The 17,715-nt window shown below is 35.8% G+C and overlaps 1 protein-coding gene across 10 annotated transcripts in view; it reads left to right on the top strand.

Annotated features, from left to right (window-relative positions):
* The window catches only part of PLA2G4A (phospholipase A2 group IVA), a 150,685-nt gene that overhangs the window by 33,903 nt on the left and 99,067 nt on the right, over positions 1 to 17,715 (top strand). For 9 of the 10 annotated variants that reach the window (XR_012033085.1, XM_072830847.1, XM_072830845.1 and 6 more), the window contains one exon: positions 7,438 to 7,519. Coding sequence is in view for 9 of the 10 variants with exons in the window: in XM_072830847.1 (XP_072686948.1) it covers positions 7,438 to 7,519 (82 nt within the window). In the remaining variant the exon portion in view is untranslated. Of the gene's footprint in view, positions 1 to 7,191; positions 7,320 to 7,437; positions 7,520 to 17,715 lie in introns of those variants that run through there. The other variant, XM_072830850.1, reaches the window with a different exon arrangement.

Genomic DNA, 17,715 nt, shown 5'->3' with positions numbered 1-17,715 from the left:
GGTTTACTAGGGTCCTAATCCTTAGAAGGCTCACACTCTCTCAAGGCAGCTCAGTCTCAGCTACCTCCTCTCTGGATCACGAAATGCTCCTGCAGCAAAACTGTGCTTACCACTCTAGGTTTTTTGTGCTTTCTTTGGCTTTTTGATCTCTTCCCTGGTAGTTAAGGCCTTTCTTTGCTGCTATGTTATTCTGTGTTCTCTAGGGACACAGAATCAAGAGGAAATAGAGAGGGAGATAGATAGAATCTTAATTTAGCTTCTAAACAACAGAAGTTTATTGCTCAGAGTTCTGGAGGCTGGGAAGTCCAAGATCAAGGCACCAGCATAAGTTGCATTTGGTGAGGGCTTTCTTCCCTGGTTTGCAGCCACTCTGTCCTCACAAGGTAGAAGAGGCAAGGAGTCTGTCTAGATTCTCTTTAATAAAGGCACTAATCCATTCCTGAGAGTTCCTTACACTTCCCAGAGCTCTCATCTTGTAATCTTTGAGGGGTGAGGATTCCGACATACGAATTTAGAAGAACACAAACATTCAGACCATAGCAGGTCAATCTAGACATGGAGATTTATTTTGAAGACTTGTCTCAAATGGTTATGAAGGCTGCAAAGTCATACAGTCTTCCATCTGCAGACTGGAGACCCAGGAAAGACAGGGGTATAATTCAGTCCACTACAGGAAGCTTGAGAACCCAGGGGGCTAATGGTATAAATAGCCATCCAACATCAGAAGCTGAAATGCAGCAGTTCAGTTTGAGCAGTAAGACTGGAAGAAAAGAGGCAAATCCCTCTTGTTCTATTCAGGCCCTGGACAAATTGGAGGATGCCAGTCCACACTGGGGAAGGCCATCCACTTTTCTGAGTCACTGATTCAAATTTAATCTCGTTTGGAAAGACCCTCACAGACACACCCAGAAGTAATGTTTGATCTGAGCACCCCGAGGTCAGTCAGAAAATCTTTATTTATTTTGTAAAAACTTATTCAGTTTTTAGTTATTTTTTGTGAGAAGTATTTATGTAGGAAGTATCTTATGACTGTTTAATCTACCATTATTACAAGTGGAATTCCCCCTGGGATGCCTGCCTTTGGCTTAGGTCATCATCCCAGGGTCTAGGGATCAAGCCCCACATCAGGCTCCCAGCTCAGCAGAGTGTCTGCTTCTTCTTCTTCCTCTGCACGTCTGCCTCCCCCTGCTTGTGTTCTGTCTTTCAAATAAATAAAATATTTTTAGAAAATAAGATTTAGGTGCTAAAAATTTGAGTGACTTGAATTTTAGGTATCTTGGAGATGTTGTAGTCACTATAAATTTATGGTGAATATGCCATTAAGTGACTATTTTAGATGCAAGCTATGTCACTATCAAATTTTTTTTGTACTAGTTTTCTGCTAAAGCAGTCTCAGTAATCATTTATTATGATATGTTATTACTGTATTTGATATATATTTGTTGTGTAAGTGGGGAAATCTTCCTGTTCACTAGAGAGAAGAAACTCAAGTCTTATTTCTGATTATGATTTTCTTTTAATAAAGAAAAATCTAGCTCTGCTAGAGCTAACAAATTCTATTGACAAATTACGTGTTTGGGACATTAGGATAATTTGTGCTTATGGCAATCCATGACTGAGAATTCTCAAAGCAAGTTTAGGTAGCATTATAGATTTTTAGTAGATAAATTGGACGCTCTTAAAAAAAAAAAAAAAAGAGTAACACAATACCTGTGCCTCTCAAAGTATTAGAATGAAACTCCACACCAGGAAATGAAACTAAAAATAGGTATCTTATCTAAAAAAAACAAAAAACTATCCTACCTCTTAGATGACATCCGTGCAGCAATTCTTTTAAAAACATTTCTGAGATCTGTCTGAAATTGTCTGTTGCTGATTGTGATGATTGCAATCTCTGGGTTCAGTAAATGAGATTCTCCAGTCTTTATCATACTAACAGACTGGTTTTAGTTTGAGTTAAAGTTAGGCAATGGCAGTTAAGTAGAGAAAGAAAGATATTTATTTGCATGCAGAATCTTCCTTCTCTTCCATCAGATTTATTTTATGATTGTTTCTTTGGTTCTTCTTTGTAACAATAGAACTTTCAACAGGTTAGAACAATCATCAAATTGATTTTGTTTTTTTTTTGTTTTTTTTTGTTTTTTTTTTTTTTTTGAAAATCAAATTGATTTTGTACCAGCTGACTGGTTCTTTTTGCCAAAGCCCAATCATTTTAGTTATAGATGGTAATATAATTCTCCAGAATGAATTTAATACAGTAGCTATTTTCCTAATGACTGGGAAATTGTAATTGTGAAAAGAAAAAGGGTTGTGATTTTCACTATGGAAAAGATTAGGGATGAAAAAAAGACACTCAAGAAAGGTAATCCAAGACCTGAAGGCAAAGCTTAATCTTGTGGCTGAGTCAGTGTATTGAGCTAATATTTGACATCTCAATTGAAATATGGCATCTCTTTTTTGCCAGCTACCATTGTGCTGAGTCATTAGTTTCCTCAGAGAACAATGGTTGTGGAGTCAATAATATCATTTCCTTTGGTACCACCTCTGAGACATAACCAAAAGTCTCCTATCCAAGTTGAAAGCTAGCCTCATCCATACTAGTTTGAATTTATATGTGATACTGGCCCCAGGAAACGAGAATTATCAAAAGATATTTGGATAGTTCTTGATTAACACTAAACATTTTACTCCAAGAGTTTGTACTTACTTTATAGATACTATAATCTTTACAGCTCTTAGAGCGTGATTTTGACGCTCCTGTTCTGAAAATAACTTACAGATAATCTGAAGATTTATGGTTTCCAAAATTAACTTATAAAAACCAAGAAGGTTGAATTGCCCCTTATTTCCTCTGAAGAGTATGCAAGTATTTCATTCATTATAGTTAAGACAGGGTTGAGGCTAATGGAAATAAAAGCAGATTAAAACAGAGCTGAACGATAGAGGAAGTAACTCAGTTACCAGAGGAACTTCAGATCAACTACAGATATAATAGACTGATTATAACTACTCACTTTGATAAATGGAAACAACTTTTTTTCACTGTTAAGGTATTGATGTTTGGTGTTAGTCTCTGTGTAAGTAAAGGAATATACAGAGTGAGGACAATGGCGACAACAAGAATGGATTCTAATATAACTTTAATTTTTACTATCTATGAGATGCTGGGAAATTATTTAACCTCTCAAAATCTCACTTTAGTCTTATATAACTACAAATAATGCCTATTATATAGGATTGTTGCAAAAATTAAATGAGAATTCGCATCTAGAAGAATATGTAACATGGTTCATACTCAGTGAATCCTTATGACATTATCATCTCTCTGTATGTTATTTTTTTTATAGTGTTGACATTTTTTAAAGGATTTTATTTTAATTAATCACTCCACTCAATGTGGGGCTCAAATCCACAACCCCAGAGATCAAGAGTTGCATGCTCCACTGACTGAGCAAGCCAGGCACCCCTCGGTATATGTTATAAATAAACATTTGACATAAATACATCTGCAGTAATTTAAAAAATCATGTTAAATAATAGTGAAGATTATTGCTAATAATTTTTTGTCATTAGGGAATTTGTAGGCCTTTGAAAACTCATGTGGTATTAGAAGTTCTAGGGTATGAAAAGAAGAGTATAGATGATTTTGGGAGGATGTGTACATATAATATTTATTACTGAAGAATTCACTTTAGTAGAGAAAGCTAAGCTCTAAGTTGGTTTTTCAAGAGAACTTATTCTCTTTTTAGGGGCAAGTATCATTTTGTCTAGAATTTATTATTTTATTTTATTTTATTTTATTTTATTTTATTTTATTATTTCTTTGCAGGTGAATGTCTAGTTCTAGCACCATTTGTTAAAAGATTATCCTTTTTCCATCATATTGCCTCTTTGCTCCTTTGTTAAAGATCAGTTGACTATATTTGTGTTAGTCTATTTCTAAGGTCTTTATTCTGTGTTGTTGATCTATTTGTCTATTTTTTCACCAATACTATACTGTTTTGTTTACTGTAGCTTTATAATAAATCTTAAAGTCAGGTAGCATCAGTCTTCCCATTTGGTTCTTCAGTATTGTATTGGCTCTTTTGGGCCTTTTGACTGTCCATATAAGCTTTAGAATTAGTATATTGATATGCACGAAATAACTTGCTGGGATTTGGATTGGAATTGTACTGAATTTATATATCAATTTCTGAAGAACTGACATTTTGACAATATTTTGTCTTCTATCCATCAACGTAGGATATCTCTCCATTTCTTCATTGCTTTCCATTCATCAGAGTTTTATAGTCTTCCTCATGTAGATTTTGTACATTTAAAAAAATTTATACCTAAATTTTCATTTCATCAAATAAGTTAGGTACTATTTCTTCTGCTTCTATCTTCCAGGAGAGATTGGAGAGTATTGGTGTAATTTCTTTCTTAAGTAGTAGAATTTAGCAGTGAATCCATCTGGGCCTGGTGCTCTCTGTTTTGTAAGGTTAAGTATTGACTCAGTTTCTTTATAGGCCTATTCAGATTGCCTGTTTCCACTAGTGTGAGTTTTGGCAGATAATGTCTTTCAAGGAATTGGCCCATTCCATCTAGATTATTAAATGTGGGCTTAGAGTTGCTCATAGTATTTCTTTATTATCCCTTTGCTCTCCAGAAACTGGAGTGAGCTTCTCACATTTATTTATGATATTTATAATTTGTGCTCTCTTTATCCTTATTTAGTCTGGTTAGAGGCTTATCAATTTTGTTGTTCTATTCAAAGAACTAATTTTTAGTGTCATTGATTTTCTCTATTGATTTTCCACCTTCATTTTTATTCATTCCTACTCTAATTTTTACTATTTTTCTTCTGCTTATTTTGAATTTAATTTGCTTTTATTTTTCTAGTAGACACTTAGATGATTGATTTTAGATCTTCTTTGGATAAATGCATATAATGAAATAATATATGAAACATCCATATGTATGAAATAATATGTATGTCAGTATATGTATTACTTAATTTCCTTCTAAGCACTACTTTCACTGCATCCCTCAAATTTTGATAGGTTATAGTTTCATTTCCATTTAGTTGCAGATATTTAAAAATTTCTCCTGAGACTTCTTCATTGATATATGTGTTATTTAAAAGTGTGTTATTGGGCAGCGAGGGTGGCTCAGCAGTTTAGCACTACCTTCAGCCTAAGGCCTGATCCTGGTGACCCAGGATCGAGTCCCACTTCAGGCTCCCTGCATAGAGCCCGCTTTTCCCTCCGCCTGTGTCTCTGCCTCTCTGTGTCTCTCTCATGAGTGAATAAACACAATCTTAAAAAGAAAAAAAGAAAAAAAAGAAAGAAACCATTTCATTCTCATGGTACCTGGTGTTAATTTACTGGTATATGTGTGTATGGCCTTTAAAGGGAAAGTCCAGGGCAGCCCTGGTGGCCCAGCAGTTTAGCGCAGCCTTCAGCCCGGGGTGTGATCCTCGAGACCCAGGATCGAGTCCCACGTCGGGCTCCCTGCGTGGAGCCTGCTTCTCCCTCTGCCTCTCTCTGCCTCTCTCTCTCTGTTTGTGTCTCTCGTGAATAAATAAATAAAATCTTTAAAAAATAAATAAATTTAAGTGTGTTATTTAAACTCCAAGTACTCCGTGATTTTCCAGCTATCATTGTATTTTGTTTTCCAATTTAATTCCATGTGGTCTGAGAGTACACATTGCATGATTATTCCACATGATCTTAAGAAAATGTGTGTTCTGCTCTTGGATGAAGTAGTCCATAGATGTCAATAATGTCTAGTTGACTGATGCTCCTGTTGAGTTCAACTTGTCCTTACTAATTTTCTTCCTGATAGATCTATTTCTTTTTTTCTTTTTTCTTTTTTTCTTTCTTTCTTTCTTTCTTTCTTTCTTTCTTTCTTTCTTTCTTTCTTTCTTTCTTTTTCTTTCTTTCTTTTTCTTTCTTTCCTTCTTTCTTTCTTTCTTTCTTTCTTCTTTCTTTTTCTTCTTTCTTTCTTCTTTCTTTTTTTTTAGATCTATTTCTAATAGAGGTTTTTTGAAGTCTCCAACTATGATAGTGGATTCCTTTTTTTTCTATTTTTTTTTTTGGTGGGGTAGTGTGTGTGAGTTTTGATTGTATAAAGCAACACACTTCTTTTTTAATACAACACACTTTTTAAAAATAAGCATTCATTTCATTTTACTTATATGGAGTAAAACTTTAGCTAGTCAGAGCACCTCTAGACATAGATGGTATTTCTCTTCAATAATAAACTTGAGGGGATCCCTGGGTGGTGCAGCGGTTTGGCGCCTGCATTTGGCCCAGGGCGTGATCCTGGAAACCCAGGATCGAATCCCACATCGGGCTCCCGGTGCATGGAGCCTGCTTCTCCCTCTGCCTGTGTCTCTGCCTCTCTCTCTCTCTCTCTCTGTGACTATCATAAAAAAAAAATAATAATAATAATAATAAACTTGAATAAGAATTATCTTGAAACATTTTACATGCTTCTCTGCCTTTTTAAACAAAGTATGCTCATCTTTCATGACCCCACTTCCTGATGTTGTGTTATAAATCTGAACATAAATTATTCTATTGACAGAGTAATAGCTTCAGAAACTGTTGAATGCTGTACAACTGTTGATCCTGTATCTCACTACTCATTTGTCAGTATTGCCAGTATCTTAGCTCTTTAAAATCAATTATGGACTTCTAAATCAGTTAAGCAAGTCTATTGAAGTTAGGAAAGCTAGGAGTAATCTCTTCTAAGATTAAACAGGTTTGAGCTTTAGATAAGGACTTTGTCATTTTCACTTGCTCAGAGAACTTTGTGAGTTCCTGCTTCCTTATTCTGTTTTGGTTGATAGAGTTGTTTGGTAACTACTTTCTCCTTAGGTGAAGTATTTAATAGTCTTCTAGAATCTTTTAACATTGTTGCATATGGTTTATAACAAATGCATTACAATTAATGTAAGTAGTTCACCGGTTATTGCCTTAGGTCCAAAGGATTTTGGATACTGCTCTGGAACTGTCTTGCCAAAGAAAACTTTCATTGAACAGTAACAATAAAAACAAACAAATCTGAATAATGCAAACATCTTTCTCTCAGACTTTGCCTTTCTAAGCCAGGGCTTCCTTGTCATTCAATACAAAGCCTGATTGTCTTCCTAGAAGGCCTGCAGTCCTGATTTACATTTTCCCTCAAGCTTGGTAAACCTGTCAGCAAAGAAGTTGCCGGTAGTTGAGTTGTAGTAACATTTTAAAGCATGATCTAAACTTCTCAATAATTCCGTGGTGGGAGCGAGGAGAGACTCAAATAAGAAGCAGCCCTAGGATCAAAGGATGTTTCTGGTATGAATGTTACTTCCCTTCAACTGAATATTTAACTAGTCTCGAGGAAACAAGGAGAACGGTTTGCCTGGATTCTATATTGGAAGCTTGGTTTTAATTTACTGTTATTTATTTCCAGGTGGAGCACCAGTATTCCCACAAATTCACGGTAGTGGTGTTACGTGCCACCAAAGTGACAAAAGGTGCCTTCGGTGATATGCGTAAGTATCCTTATTTGCTTTTCTGTTGAAAATGAATAATAATAGTTCACTCTTTAGTTGCTCTAATTCTCAGATATAAAGGGGGGGGGTTGTCCCTCTTTCAAATGTGGTTATCTTTCTCTAGATCTTTAAATGATAACATTTTGAACGATTCCCTGATTCTCTGTTATCTGTTGGAATAGTGTTTTATATTGACTTTACATTAATTGAGAGTACTTGGAGTCAGGCAAAATTACAGTCTCATGACATACAGATTTTTGGAGTTAAAATAAATTCTATTTAATTCTATTTTGGAAAGAGTGCTGAGTCAAGACTTCAAACAAGCTGCCTCCAAGGCACTGTGCCTACAGGATTAAAAAATGCAGTTTCTCTAGTTCTTATGCCTTTAAGTGTGTTTACTGTGTATGGGAATAGCTATAGAAACTGGTGTAGCACAGCTCGACAGGACCTGAACCACACACAGCCTGAGGAATTTGAATTAACTTGCTGGCAGTATCCTTCTCCATGCTTTGAAAAGCAGTTTTTCTGGCTCATCTCCCCACTCAAATGGCTGGATGTCACCAAGGTGGGAATAAAAAGAATGATAAGGATTTTGATGAGGAGTTTGACAAAGTTTTAGATTATTGCTAAAACATGGGAATGGGCAATTGAGCCCTCGGCACAGGTTTTCAAGAAAGTACAGAGATTACAGTTAATGGGGCTGGGGAACTAGGACGAGTGCCCTGACTTTGAAACTGGTGCTCAGAGGAAGGAAATGTCAGCAATGAGAGTGCAGAGCGGTCCCAGGCTGAGCAAACTGCATATTCAAGAGTGAGAGAAGAACAAGAGGAGAGGAGTGCTCATGAGGACTTAGCACAGGTTCAGCAATATTAGAAAACAGATAGCAAAGGACAAGGGGGACAGGTACTGATAGGACAAAGGCCAGGAGTGAAATCTCATCAGCAATGCAATGGGAAAACTTGATGGCCTTTGAGTTACAAGGCACATGGTTGGATCTACATTTTTAAAAATGTTTGTCCTGGCCATAATAGGTTAAAAATATTAGAGGGAAGTGTGGGATATACTTTTTATTTTTAAGAATAAAAATAGTGAATAGAGAAATAAAAATAATACCGAACACAAGAATAAAAGTGAGCTTGTCAAACTCATGCTGAAAAAAGGCCAACATAGAAAAGTTAAATACTAAGAAAAGAAAAATACAAGCTCAGTGTTCAAGCCTTCAATGAATGAAAAAGAGTATGTGGGAAGTGGTTAAAAGAAGTAAAATGGGAAACAGGGCGGAGAATCTAATGGCAAGAGTTTTGGATGAGCAAAGAGGTTTTCACAAAAGGTGGAGGAACAAGGACGATTTCTTCAACTCTTATCTGGACCAGGAATTTATATATATTAAATTTTATCCCCTACCTCAGCCCAACCCATTTAGTCACTCTCTGGTCAATGTTCTTCTGAAGTGATTCTTATTTTGCTTTTTTAAAAATAATTCTTCGCATTTTCATCATTTAAATAAGAGTTCCCTGGGAGAAAGAGAAGTCAGATCAGAAGCTATATGTAAGAACTGGTATAGTCCCCATGCCCTGGAGAAAAGGCACAGGCTCTCCAGTTCAAGAGGTTGAGTCTTAGAAAAACTGTTCTCAATTCACCTGAAGCCTATCTCAGGAACTTGCCAGGCATGCAAGTTACAGACCTAATTTGACTTTTAAAAACATATAGTTATATACAAAGCAGCAGCAACTCTTTCCCAGAGTGCTGGACTCTGCCAAGCAGAGACAATGGGTGTCACTGTGTTTAAGATGAGCCCAAGAGCAGTTCAAACCCCATACTCTGTGAGTCGCCTTCAACTGCTGTGGATTTGATTTCCTAGCTGCTTCCCCCAAAGGCACAGGCACTTGGAATTTATTTAGAATTAAGGCAGGGGAGGGGTGTCTGAGTGGCACAGTCAGTTAAGTGTCTGCCTTCTGCTCAGGTCATGATCCCAGGGTCCTGGAATCCAGTCCTGAGTCAGGCTCCCTGCCCAGTGGGGGGCCTGTTTCTCCCTCTGCCTCTGCCCCTCCCCCACCCACTGTGTTCTCTGTCTTTCTCACTCAAATAAATAAAATTTTTGAAAAAGAAAAGAATTAAGGCAGGGGAGACAGTGGTGCAGCAAATGTTATTTGAAACCTACATGAGTGACACTGATAATATACGAATGAACGGGAGGTAGTAACTTGTCTCATGAAACAGGGAAAAAGGTGCATTTTGGGTTCCCCACAGTGTGTATAGCACAGGTTAGACCCATGGTCTCTAGAAGTTTTCTTTGGAAAATGAAGGACCCATGGAAGGAATAATCACTGGCGATTAGTCACTAGAGGAGATAGGGCAGTGTTACAACATTCTGCTAATGTTTTTATTCAGCATTTGTAATTTGATTTTATTTCACTTGAATTATTACATGATTTTTTTTTTTTTTGGAGTGTGGAGGAGGGAATTGTTGCCAAGTCTTTATATCAACTTATTGAGTTTATGGAAAGTCAGGAGCAGGAAAGAAGGAAAAACAAGAGAAAGTCTTAGAGAAATGAGTTTAGCAAGAACGTTAGTGTGAAAAAGTGAAGGGATGATACATAGTGCCAAACACTTTATTTTTGAGCAGTTGTAGGAGATTATCACAGTGAGGAAAGGTATTGGCATTAACTGTCACTTTTCTAAGAGGGGTTTTGCTGATATTGGTTGGTGAGCTGGATCAATATGAATTACCAAGTAAACTGAATTTGGGATCTTTATATGTGGAAGTTCTTTCAATATGGACAAGGATAAAGCTACAAAAAATATTGTAAGGTCTGTGAAGACCATCATAACAGAAACTTACACTCTCTTCTGCTCTTGATAGTATCTGCATTTATTTAAAAAGGCAAATTTCCATAAAGTTTTACATGTTGGTAAAGAGAAATGACAGATTACTATTGGGTTTTTTGGTTTTCTTTGTATGTGGGGGCTTTCTCAAGGGTGCCACACAAATCAAATAAATTATTGATTCCTGGTAAAATGTCTGTATCTACATTTTTCTTTTTATGAGATAATACTAAGTTGATATCAGTTTCTTATTTTGTCCCTTGATAAATCATCTAGTTCTAATTATCACCACTTAAAAATAATGTATTAAATTGCTAAACCAGCATAATAAAATTAGCAGCACCCCATGAACTGTCTTCTGAGGGGTCAGAGCTGACCTTGTAATCATAACATCTGACATATTTCCTTGTTTTCACCTGAGGGCCTTGGGCCAGCCAAGAACAGGACAGCTGCTTCCCAGACCTGGTTGCTAATCTTACTTGTGTGGTCAAATGTATCATTTATACCTGTATCCCCATGCTAACCCTTCCTTGTATTCTTATGCTCATGTCATATGAAAAGGTAGTTTGAAGTTCGTATTTGCACTTGATTCACCATAGTCTAATTTTTAAAATAAGTACTTTGCATTAATTTGACAATATTAACATAACTCTTTTAAAGCTATAGGAGGGCAGTCCCGGTGGCTCAGCAGTTTAGGCCGCCTTCAGCCCGGGGTGTGATCCTGGAGACCCTGGATCGAGTTCCGCATCAGGCTCCCTGCATGGAGCCTGCTTCTCTCCCTCTGTCTCTCTCTCTCTGTCTCTCATGCATAAATAAATAAAATCTTTTTTAAAAAAATAGCTCTGCCTTATTAAAAAAAATAATAAATAAATAAATAAATAAATAAATAAATAAATAAATAAAGCTATAGGAAGTTGTAGTTAGATTTAACATGTAGCCAGGAGCATATTAACATTGCACCAGGTGCAGGTGTTGGATGGATATCTGATTAAACTTTGCATTCGTTATTGTTCCTTTCTTCTTCTAATAGAAGTTACATATTTGCAAATGACTACAGTGACCATAAAATTTCAGTTGGTAATACACTTTGTACATATGTGAAACAAAAAGCATACACCCCTGGCCTCAAACCTGATTTTAAAATGGAATGAGAGAGCTGGCAAAAATGTTTTAGCTACCTCACTGCGTTTCTGCTCCTTTTAAAAAGTGTTGAGGAAAACACTGATCATATATCATAAGGGAGGCTAGTCTCAGAATTCAGAACTAGTCATGTTTCATTCTCTAAGATGAAATCAGAAAATGGATACCATTGTCTTTTTGTTTACCTCTTTTTTAAAGATGTATTTACTTGCAAGAGAAAGAGAGAGCGAGCATGGGGTGGTGAGGGGAGGAACAGAGAGAGAGAATCTCCAGCAGACTTCCTGCTGAGTGAAGGGCCCAACTCAGAGTGCCATCCCCCTACCCTGAGATCATGACCTGAGCCAAGAACTAGAGTTGGACGCTCAACCTACTAAGCCACGCAGGAGCCCCACCAGTGTTAAATATTTTTAATATCCTAATTAAGCATATATACTAAAGATTCCTGTCTGGTCTTAATGGACACTGAACTCTTTCTCTTTACAGAACTATCATCATCAACATTAGGGTTTTCAAGGACAGTTGTAGGATTGCGGATGGATCGACTTTCCTTAAGTATTTAGGAGAACACAGAGCTTAATTCCAACATTTAAACTTTAAGAAAAAATAAATATACTTGGGAGAATTATGAACTCATTGTATTGAAACCAATTTTTATAAAGTTGTATTGCTTAATATCCTAAGGTACTCTTTGAAGGTTTTCTTAAGAACCTCAAGCTTTTGTTTTTCATAATGTCTGTCTCTGTGGGTAAATGGTGTTTTATTGGAGAGAAACTCATAGCAAGATCTAGACCAAGTTCCTGATTTTTAAACAGCTGTGCCATTTGCAGGTCCAAGGCTGACCTAATCTCCCCAGTAGTGCTTTTCAAAAATTAATGTCTTTATGAATCACCAGGGGTTCCCAGTCAAAGTGCAGATTCTGATTCAGTAGATATGGGAAAGGTCTCCCTCGTTCCTCCAGTCTTGCTCTCACAAGGAGTAGCCTTGACCCCTCATGTCAAGAAACACCGAGAGGATTTAGCCTCTTCAAGGGACATGACTCTCAACACATAGTGTCAATAATTCCCTGGGAAAGCAGCTTAGAATTCAAACTTTTCTATTCATAAATGTTAGCCTGGGAGACAGGGTGTTGGGTGTGTATGTGCAGAAACATTACTTAATTTTTTGAGAATCTTCATCAGCACCAAGAGCAATGTAGAAATTACTTTGAAAATATATTATTGGGACACCTGGATGGCTCAGTTGGTTAAGTGTCTGCCTTCATCTCAGGTCATGATCCCGGGGTCCTGGGATGGAGCCCCACATCGGGCTCTGTGCTCAGTGAGGAGTCTGTTTCTCCCTTTCCGTCTGCCCCTCCTCCCCACTCATGCTTGCTCTCTCTCTCTCTCAAATAAATAAATAATTAAAATCTTTTTTTTTTTTTAAGAAAATGTATTATCCCTCCTGGTAGACACTCTTATCACAGTGATCAAATTTCTAAGGAGGAGGCAGAGTATATGTATGAAAGAACATGGTCTCCAGAGGCAAAACACTACTCACTAGTCCCATGTCCTTGAGCAAATTTTCTGTCTCCTTTTTTCAGCATAGAAATGTTATGAGAATTGAATGATTGAATTCATAGCACTCACATACCTGATGCATAGTACACCCTTAATAATTACCTATTGTTGTTAAAATTATTTCAGATACCAACATCAGAAGACTTTCTTTATTTCTTTCTTTGTAATGGTTTTATATTATTTATTCATGAGAGACACAGAGAGAGGCAGAGACATAGGCAGAGGGAGAAGCAGCCTCCCTGTGGGGAGCCTGATACGGGACTTGATCCCAGGACCCTGGGATGACGCCTTGAGCCGAAGGCAGATGCTCAACCACTGAACCAACGAGGCATCCCAGAAGACATTTATTTCTTAAATAAAATCCATAAATTCCACTGTGAATTTCTGTGTTGAGCATATTGCTGGATCTTTGTTTTTTTCAGCTTGAAAGAAATAGATGGTGGAATGGTACTTCGGTTATCTTTTCTGATACACTTTGGCACAGTTCGTTCCTGTGCTCCTCTGACAGCTGTTCAGACTTCTGTTTAACACTTGTCACATAGGTATCTAATCGTGCATTTGTAAAACTGTGGCCTGTGTCTTACTCACTTTTTTAGAAAATCAGTGCTTAACTTTAAGTTTGGCATAGTAGTAAGATGTCAGAGAATTTTGGATTAATGAATAGAACACAAATGGGTGTAATTATACCTTTCTTCTTGGATATTGCTTCCTTTTTGCCTCACTCAAGAGAATTTTAAAAATGATTTTAGGGGCATTTGGGTGGCTTAGTCGGTTGAGCATCTGACTCTTGATTTTGGCTCAGGTCATGATCTTAGGGTCGTGAGGCTCTACAGTGAGCATCGGGTCTACTTGGGATTCTTTCTCTCCCTCTGCGCCTCCCCCCCTAAAATATAATAATTTTATACTCCATCTTTTTTGGTAATTATAAATACTGCTCTTATCTCTATAGTAATCTAGAATTATCTCTATAGTAATCTAGAATTTTCCTGGGTTTCAATGTACAGAAACTTTATAACACTTTTTGGATTACTATAATCAATCTTTTCTTAGATTATGGTGTTTCAAATATATATTTATAAATTATAAATGGCACTGTTGTTGGCCTATAGCAGTCTGCTACCCTTAAATATATTTTTCCAGAATCAAACATTTCCCTAGCATTAGCCCTTAAGTTAATGATGAACATGAATTCTAGTTTACTAATATTTTTGGAATGTTTTTGAGTATCCACCCAAGATTTAAAAAATTTTACGTATAATGAAACTGTTTCCCAGTGGAGTTTTTATGAAAGATAATTTCAAGATGAATAAAATGTTCCAGAACATGCCTGTCTCTGATCTCTTATCTTGTCTTTTCTGTGAAGTTGAGAAATAGGTTGTGTTAGGAGGGCACTACTGTTGTTCTTTCATTTAGAATGTCACGTAGTTTATTAAATGGCCAAATGTTTTAGAAGTACAGTTAGTCCTTCTTATCTTTATTTAAATGTCATAAGATTTCGTGTGTGTGTGTCTTATATGTATATATTTGTGTTTCTAGGTCTGATGAGTACAGTAAATAATGTCCTATGATATTTTGATAATATCAATCGGTCCTTTTGTGGATTTTCACCATATTCATTCAATAAGATTAACAGCTATACTTCGGTTGTATATTTGGTAACAATGCTTTTGAGAGATAATAAAAGCAGGTTCCAGGCAGCCTGGGTGGCTCAGTGATTTAGCACTGCCTTCAGCCCAGGGCCTGATCCTGGAGACCTGGGATTGAGTCCCACATTGGGTTCCCTGCATGGAGCCTGCTTCTCCCTCTGCCTGTGTCTCTGCCTCTCTCTCTCTGTGTCTCTCATGAATAATAAATAAAATCCTTAAAAAAATAAAATAAAATAAAATAAAATAAAATAAAATAAAATAAATAAAATAAAATAAAATAAAATAAATAAAATAAAAAAGCAGGTTCCCATCAAAATGGAGAGTATGTTACCAGTACTAATAGGGACACAATCCACATGCTCCCTCCCTCCCTACTTTTAAAGACTTATCACTAATAGAGCCTACTTAGTCTTTTTTTTTTTTATCATATATGTCTTGTACTTGAGCTTCTTTGTGTTAAAATACTTCATGCACTTTTCATGTGTATACTTTAACATGTTAATGTTCTACCAAGTGAAAGAAAGCCTTCATTCTAAAAACTTTTTAAAAACTGAATGATATGCAACCTTCTTTACATATGCTAAGTAAATTCTCCTTGCCAAAAATTTATATCACTTCTGTATTGAAAAGGTGTGATATAATATCTTATGGAATTAAATTTAAAAATAGTTAAACGTTTTTTAAATTTCCTCAGAAAAGTTTACTCCTAAACTTTTTATATCAAAGAGAATAACTTTGCTGCTCTCAGTTTAAACATTTATGTGAAAACATTTATCATATGTTATTTTAGTATATTTTCATATTTTAAAATTTTTCTTAAAAATAAAAATTATATAACATAGAAATTGAAATAACTAGTGACCTTAGCCAAAGGATAGTATGGGGATTTTTGTAAACCTTACTCCTTAGAAATACTCTTCTATTCTTGCTCCTCTAGATGCATCAATACATATTTTATGAAATATTTTAGATAAAATTCTAGACAAAATTATTTTAAGTTGACATACAAGGTTAATCCAAATCTGCAGATGCAAAATGAAATAACAGCCTTGAACTTTTACCTTTGCAAAAGAAATGTTAAAGAAATATATAACCCATTATTAATGTCCACTATTAACATCTTCATCAATAAATGCTGAGCATCTGCTGTTTATATTTCATACTCACCCAGTGCCTCAAGAAGTACAAAAAATAATAAACATAATACTTGTGGTAGATAACTTTATTGAGTGCCTGTCCCATACCCAAAGGGAAGCATGGGTTAGACATTGGAGCAAGCATTCTGGAACTGGCTTGCCTGGATTCACATCTCCTTTCTATTTATTAACTCCATGATTTTGGGTAAGTTACTTAACTTTTCTAGGCCTCAATTGCCTCAGTGGTTAGATGGGGCATAATAATAATACTTTCCTCATAGGCTTTTAAAAATGAGGGTTAAATAAGATTACAGAGTGTTTAGAAAGGTTCTTGATGAATAGTGTACACAATATGTGTTAAATAAACAAAAATGCTGAGTAGCGTTCTTAGAACTTAACATTCTTCATTTATTCAGTTTAGTAATATGAGAAGTTATATGCTGTTTTTATTTTAATTTTACAAACATTTTTAAAAAGACATTAAGTAAATAATCCAAAAATAACGCAGCTATTATATTTTATGACTTGAAACTAAACTTACCTCACTCTGATCCTTATTTGTACAGCAGCTTTACCTTTGACCTGTTTGTGGTCTAAATGAAAAGATGAAGTAGGTCTGAATAACTCTGGAAACCCAACCAAACCAAAAAAAAGTGTACTCTCACTAATTGTGTATTTTGGCCATATGATGTTACTGATTTTGAAAAGTGTTGGCAGGAAGCTTCACAGAAGACTTCACAGCTTGAATGGAGATTGAGATAGGTTTGATAAGGAAGTAGAATTTTAATATGTTATTATTACATCATTTTGACATTTCAATTTAGAAAAAAAATCATAAAAGGTTTCAAACATGGGACTGACATAATATGTATAGTATACATTATTAGGGAATCTGGCCATTTTTTAACAGTTTATGCTAGTGAATAAATGTCAGGTAGCAAGGATGATGCCTTGTTTGAGTTTAGTGGTTCTAAACAGGGGCAGGAGAGTGGTTTTGCTGCACAGGGTACATTAGGCAATAACATCTAGAGACATTTTTAATTGTTACAATTGGGGGGGGGGGTCCTACTGGCATCAAAAGCAGTGGGTGGGTAGAGCCCAGGGACAGCATCCCAGAGCAAACAATGATCTGACCCAAAATGTCAGTAATGTCAAGATTGAGAACTCCTTCTTTGATGAAAAATAAAATTATTCTTGTGTAGGATAGAATGCATATATGCAGCTAAATCCATATAGCTAGCATTAATAATATAAATAAATATATTTTATAATAATTTTTTGCAGAACTACATTTTCTCTCCAAACTAAGCAGATGCCAAGAAACATTCCTAGATTCTAAATGTTTAAAAACATTCCAAACATAAAAAAAAAAAAAAAAAAAAAAACATTCCAAACATAGATACTGATAACAAAGGTATTTTTGTTTCCTTCCAAAAAAAGTATCACAGAGATTTAAGTAAAAAGGCAATGCAAATAACAACAAAAATTTCAGTTCTGTTATAGATTGACATTTCACTAGCTTTGGGTTGTTTTGAGTTTATCTTCCTGTTTTGTCTCGTGAATATCAACTTTCTTTACAGTAACGTATTGTTTTTGTTTGTTTTGTTTTTTACTATATGCCAGATGGTAGCCCATTTTATTAACATACTAAGTCAATTGTCAGTTCAAGCTGTACCAAGTCAGTTGTGCATAGATGCTGCTGGGCTTTCTTCCTGGTATCCATTTGGCTGATGCTCCATTCTGATGGTTTCGTGTCCCTTTACAAAAGGAAACATGTGACCTGAGAAAGCACTTTTATAGATCTGAGGGTGTGAGAAGAAGATGAAAAAATAGAGTTCAAATTGGAGACCCTGCCTGATAAAGGGATTTAAAAATTGTGTTAATAAAACTGC

This window comes from Canis lupus, chromosome 6 (genome assembly GCF_048164855.1).
Source record: "Canis lupus baileyi chromosome 6, mCanLup2.hap1, whole genome shotgun sequence".
NCBI lineage: Eukaryota > Metazoa > Chordata > Mammalia > Carnivora > Canidae > Canis > Canis lupus.
This window is presented reverse-complemented; position numbering and strand designations above follow the sequence as displayed.